We start from the raw sequence: 6,647 nt of genomic DNA on the forward strand, positions 1-6,647 counted from the left end.
ATTCCGGGTTTACTGCTGATAGAGTGACTAAAATGGGGATTCAAGAATCAAACAATGCAAGTTCATGAAGAGCTTTTATTTATGCTAAACTCCCGTGGTCCAAAGGTCTCCCAACTATTATGGTAGTTTGAATAGATCGCTACCTCCACCCTCCCAGCAACCAATCAAAAAAGTAGGGACTCACACAAGTATGTGGGAACATACATGCTGCTCCAAAACACAACACTTTGACCATGAAATAGACACGTATACCCCTTGGCTCTGTCACACGGACACGACTCAACTGATGCATGACATGTAAGAGATGAGAAAGCAGAGGACATCGCAGCAAAGAAACAACTTCTTTCTCAGCATTTGGTTCATTTATGTGTAAGAGGCTTTCAGGGAGAGGGTGAATTCAGACTTGAACAATGGCCATTCATATTGAAGAGGGTGAATAGAGCTCAGACCCTGGCCTCTGTTGGCTCAAATGAGTGTGTGAAGTCAAAAGTATCCCACCCCCACACATCTTAGGCACTACATGTTGGGTTGAATTGTCTCTAACATGCTGGGTACTGAAGGTATTTCATATAAAAAAAGAAGCACCCAGTTACTCTCCACAGCAAAATTCATATGTTTCCTGTTCCTCAAGGTGATACATTGTGCCATCTGTGGTTCAACTTGGCAACTTTGTGCAGGTCTTTAACTGTCCGACTCCGTTCAGGGATTAGCCAGCTGCACGGCCCCCGAGGGGAGGTGCTCAGCATTCCAGCTCTGCACCTCTGTGTGTGTGTGTGTGCGCGTGTGTGTGGGTGGGGAGAGTGAGGGGCCCTCTGAGCTAATTGGTAGCGAGGGTGACAAAGGTGGTCCGCTTCAAAAGAGAAACCCTGGTGGGATGTTCACACAGGAGAGGAGGAGGGGAGAACGGGAGAGTGGAGGGGATTTCAGATTTTGAGTTTGTTCCTCATGATGTTTCCATCCTGAGCTGTGATGGTGGTGGTCGTTGCTCATTTCTAGGGTCATGTTTGTTTATTTTGATGAAAAAAAGCGGACTGATTGTGTTTGAGGCAGCCGTGGAAGTAAACACTGGATGAAGATGAGTCAAGTGGAAGCAGAGGAGAGCATCATGTCTTACCTGTCACAGAGTGAGACTGACACCAGCCTCAAAGACTGTGAGTAACTGAGAAGCTTTGTGAGAAACTTACTGTTAGTTTCAACAGGAAATGGACACATCTTTGTTTTAGATATCAGAATCAAACTGTTACAAGTGTGTTAACCACTGAAGTTAATAGTATGGTAATAGGTTTATTTTAACTTTATTAGTATAGTATAAGTGTCCGTAAACGTATCCCTGCTGCAATAGACTGAGCTGCAGTGAATAGTCTGGCACACTGGAAACCTTTAAAGCTATTTCAGAGTCAAAAAAAGCTCAAATGGTTACAAAATTCTGATTTGTATGAGTTATGGGGTGGCACTTACAGCTCTTAATTCTACAAAAAAATAAACCCTATCTGAGAATGAATGATTTACACATGTCTGGCTTGTATATTTGTGTTAACATTTACACATATTCTTCCAGGTTTACTCAGAGTGAGACTAAAATAAACCTTTCACTTCTGATAATAAGACAGAAGAGTTTATATTTCACGTATTGAAATTAAATCTTGATTGATTAGATTGCAACAGTTTGCTTTATGTTGTGGTAAGTAAGTACTGTCCTTGTCCTTACTATGTGTCCTTATTGCATGTGTGCAGTGAATGTAGTTGCCATGCTCCATAACTTCTGGGAGCAGAGGCAGACCGGTCAGTTGAACGGTTCCTCCAGTGAATCAGATGGCTCTGTTGGGGGAGCAGCCGTCCACACAGAGAGCTTGCTGCTGTATGAGTCTGCACCGTCCCCTGGTCCTCCATACATCTGCTATGTGACCCTGCCTGGAGGAAGCTGCTTCGGTAACTATAAGGTGTGTTTATCATCATCTGTGCCGCATGGCGATACACTCCTACACTTGGTTTTAGAGGTGTCGTGACATAGATGATAACCGTGATATTTAATATGTGAGTAATTGATATCATGTTGTCAGGAATGTTATTATCACAGGATAAACCCCTTGAGATGTGTCATCTCATTTTCAACACTCACCAAACAAAATGGAAAACAGAACATTATAAGACACAATAATATAAAGCATCAACAACCAACCGGCAAACTGAATAAGAGGAAGAAGGAACAAAAGCAAAGAGTTACAACCATAGAATAGACACAGTCAAATGATCAATATATCATTTATAAATAATCTATGTTAATTATACACATATGATAATGAGATTTAAAGATACATGATGCAAGTGACATTTCTGTCTTGATATTGAAATTGCAGAGAGCGTGGAAGCTGTAAAATCTGTTGTATGTATAAATGTATCATTAAAAAACACGTCATAACTTAGTTCTTGGTTGTTGTTTCAAAGTATTAGTTGCTACACAAACATAGTAACAATATTATTTAATTTGCAATGGCTTCTTTTCATTTTGCTGCCGCAGCCCCAAAATCACGTTTTCATACAAACTATTATTTTTCTGAGCAAAAGAATATGTTTCATTATCAACTTTCACATTTAGACGTAAGTGCTCATAAGCAACATTTGAAGGTCATTCAGTGGGGATAAGCACACAGACACGCACACTTTTAAGGTTGTTTTAAATTGACGTTGTTCTGTTTAAATCGAACAATGGCTCTCATTGTGACCCAGACAGCAGCCCCCAGCTCAGAGAAGGCATGTGATTGGTTATCTGTGAATGCCTCTAATGTTCTAATCTCATTGGTGAATTGAGTTCTGATCCCATGATTAGCTGTAATGAAGTGTAAAATCATCATAATTTAACTAAGAGTGGGCGCCCTTTTACAGACAGGATTTATTTACCCAAATCAAGCTCACTCATATCAGCAGACCCAGAAACTTCAGTTTAAAGTGACAAAGTTTCACATATTTTTCACTCTCTTTTTGACATTGTAACCCTTCATCTTCATCATCTCCTCGTCCATAGATGTGTGACACTCAAGCAGAGGCTCGGAGGGACGCAGCTCGCGTGGCTCTGATGAACTCTCTTGTGAACGAGCTGCCGTGTCGACGCATCAACCCTCAGTTCATCACTCAGAGTTTGCAGCAGGCGGCCACAGACAGCGCTGTGAGTGTGAGCCAGTGTAAACACACAGTATTGCAGCTTATTACAAGGACGCAACGTGAATGCTGACCTGCACTGTTGTCTCTTTAAAGGTCACGATAGAGGATGCTTGTGATTCAGGCACCAGTATAGGAACCTACAGTGTGCTGCTCCACTCGTACAAAGGAAGGACAATGCTGGAGTTTCAGGTGAAACATAAAGCCTATGCTTATGCTGCAAAATTTGCTTTCCTCATAAATCATGTGGTAAATGCGTGAAATATCTATTCATGCTAAGGGATCTTAAATAGTTTATTTATAATTGGACCCTAATTTAAAGTGTTACCATTTTACATAATTAGGATTATTAAACCAAGCATAACAATAATCACAAAAACCACTGGGTGGTATCTCCACCCTCCATTGTTATCATTACCGCCCTAGTATGTTTTTGCTCATTTATTCTCACTCCATCTCATCCTGTTGGACCCAGGCATGGTATGAAACACCTCATATTTCTACCTTTGTGTAAATAAGCAGAAATTGACACAGACAGGCGGTTATTAGCCGGAGGAAATGGGTTCATTATCATTCCATGACTCATAGAGATGAAGAGCTTCCAAGTAATACACACACCTCCATGTGTGTTCATACACGAACAATAACATTTATTCACACACATACATTCAGTTATCTACACACACAGCGTCAACGATAAGGTATGCAGCTGTCAGTGCTTCAGATAATTTACACATGCAGATGATCCAGGGGGAGTTGGATAGTTTGGTAGTCATGCAGAATAATAAAAGAAGCAAAGGGCAGGTGCACAGTTGTGAACAGAGCAAACAGGACAGCAGATACAACATGGACTTCAACCCCAGACAACGTATGTGTCATATTCAGTGTCAGGGAAGCTACTTTGAATATTATAGCTTTGCAAGCTAGCAATTACTTCACATTAGAAGATGTTGAATCGCAGCAAAGCTACCCTAGGGCGAAATCTAGTTTGTTTAACTAAAGCTACTTATAAGAAGTAGTTCAAACTAAACTAAATAAAATGATGAATTGACAATGTGCATGTGATACAAAATTATAACAAAATAAAAGTCAATATTCCAGCAAACAATGCCACTCATTTGAGTTTATTTCAAAAACTGCTGATTTTTTCACAGGTCATACACAAACCAAAAACATAAAATACTCCATTAAGAAATATATAACTTGCACTTTTTCAGACAGTTTGACCAAATTGGTCTAAAAAAATTAACCTATTGTCTTACTCCTCAGTTTTGTAACATCTGACTTGTACAATCTTGCACCTTTTTAGATATTAATACAACTTGGACACTGGTCAAAAAAAACAATGGCCCTATCTTCAGGAGTTAACCACACAACAAATGCCTGACAAGAAATGATTTAAATACTTGAATCACTTTGCAAATATGAATGTACCAGCAAGCTTGCACAGAATGTAATTAAACTACTAATTTACACCGGTCATATTTTACATCTGTGTCTCATTATGTCAATTTTTGTTAATGTAAAGACTTTTTCTGTTTAACACTAACATCACTAGCTCTTAACACACGGCAGCTGTTCAGTCACACAGTGTTTTATAAATCAGGGTGGAACCTTCCTGGTGCATAAAGATTTATAATATCAAACCAATCTTGCACAGTTTAGGTGTGGGTTTAAAAATATCCACATAATATGTTATCTTTGTCAGACCTACGTAGAGCTGGATGTTTGGGTTTGTTATTCACGTCATTACTCATGGGGTTTCACAAGACTTTCTCTCTTTCTCTCTCTCTGTGTCTAATTCTCACCCACTTCCTCCCCCTCTGTTTCCCTGTGTAGGAGATGATGATAATGTTCCAGTTGTTGCAGTGGAACGGGACACTGAAGGCTCTGAGGCGAAAGCAGTGCTCTCGCCAGGTACAGGACATACAGAATCTCATTCCTGGTTTCAGCTAACTTTTGATAAAGCATCAGTATATCTGCTGCTACTTTCTGATGCTTGCTTATGTTATTTCCTCCCCCTCAGAGTGTGATTTCTTATTACTCTCAGCGAGGACTTGATGAGTACATGCGCAGCAGCATGGCTCTGGATTGGCTCGGACGGGAGCAGAGGTCACCGGGGCGACTCGGGGAGGAGCTGCAGGTGGCGCAGAGGGAGCTGGTATTGGCCCGCCGTCGAGGCATAGAGCTGCGATTCTACAAGGAAAAGACAGAGATACTTAGCTTGGCTCTGAGTCAAGCATACATTCACTACACACCTGAGACTTTCAGCGAGGCACCGAGTCAAACATACAAGCAAGAACAACTTCCTTTACACACATTGTACAGCCAGAACACAGACGTCCAGATAACCCCACCCTCCAGTCCTTCACTAACCCTCCATAAAAACACAAAGCAAACAGTCTGTCACAACTCTAGCAAACACATGCACACCTAACAGTCCTTCACCGGGCTCACAGCAAACTGTGCCTTGACTTTGAATAGACTGAAGCAGAAGGTAGAGGATGGACTTTGTCTCTGTAGATGAGCTCAAACTCTGCCACTGGAGATGTGACATCTGTGTAAACATCAGAATTATGTTACAAATTGTGTTAAATTGTGTAGTAAACGTGTTATAACACTCTTTTTTGACTCTAGAACAAAGACTTTAACATAGATAGTGAATTTACAACTATAACCAATAGAAACACAGCATTCAAATTATTTAAATGTATTAGCAGGAACTGTAGTTGAACTGTAGCAGTGACCATCTCTCTATTTTTGTACGAAGAGCACTCTACTTTCCTGTTTTAGCTTTTATACTGTGTATGTACAATTATGTTGTCTTTTTGCAAATAATATTATAATACACTAACTTAATATACAGGAGTTTTAAAATCATATATTTAGCCTTTGAACTGCTTCATCTACCTGCAACTCAGTACTGCCTCACTCTTCCTTTCTCCTTCTCTGTTTAGCATGTCATCTGGCGTGTCAATTTGCTAAAAGGAAATTACTTTCCAGGATCATTCAGGATAGTGACTGGCTGTGTGACATGTTACATGATTTGTTTGCCGGATGCTCTGAGACAGAGAGTCTGTTATGATTGTCACACACATTTATCTGATAATGTCACAAAGAAACTGGATGTAAAATACAATCTGGCTTGTATGTATCAAGGAGATTAAAGGGTGGCTGGTCACGTCAAATGTAGCTGTAATTATAAGAACTAGCCCATACTATGTTCCTCATGATAAAAATGCATACAGACTAAAAGCATTTGATTATCTTTGGTTTGGTTGCGCTGTGGAAGTGAATGCATTTTAAAGGGAAAATGTTTTGTTGTTTTAATCATTGTAATATACATTTGTAAATAAATATTTTTCTGTGTCTCATGACCTGCCTGTGCTTTCATTGCTGGAAATAATAAGACACGTTTTAAAGTGACATCTATTAAAAACTACATGATTGAAAAACAATTCATTGTATTGTAATTAGATCACTTTTGGAGT

At 39.8% G+C, this 6,647-nt stretch overlaps 1 protein-coding gene across 2 annotated transcripts; it reads left to right on the forward strand.

Moving 5' to 3' along the window:
* The first annotated feature begins 903 nt into the window (after nucleotides 1-903).
* On the forward strand, nucleotides 904-6,533 carry LOC115013585 (protein limb expression 1-like). Of its 2 annotated transcripts, none has more exons than XM_029439997.1 (6): nucleotides 904-1,151; nucleotides 1,735-1,940; nucleotides 3,023-3,163; nucleotides 3,253-3,348; nucleotides 4,996-5,073; nucleotides 5,183-6,533. In XM_029439997.1, the coding sequence occupies exons 1-6, from the start codon at nucleotides 1,070-1,072 to the stop codon at nucleotides 5,591-5,593; spliced, it is 1,014 nt and encodes a 337-aa protein (XP_029295857.1). In that variant the 5' UTR covers nucleotides 904-1,069; the 3' UTR covers nucleotides 5,594-6,533. The 2 variants fall into 2 exon arrangements, with proteins under 2 accessions (XP_029295857.1, XP_029295858.1); XM_029439998.1 differs by having other exon boundaries at nucleotides 5,207-6,533.
* The last annotated feature ends 114 nt before the right edge of the window (nucleotides 6,534-6,647 follow it).

Source organism: Cottoperca gobio, chromosome 9 (assembly GCF_900634415.1).
Source record: "Cottoperca gobio chromosome 9, fCotGob3.1, whole genome shotgun sequence".
Lineage (NCBI taxonomy): Eukaryota > Metazoa > Chordata > Actinopteri > Perciformes > Bovichtidae > Cottoperca > Cottoperca gobio.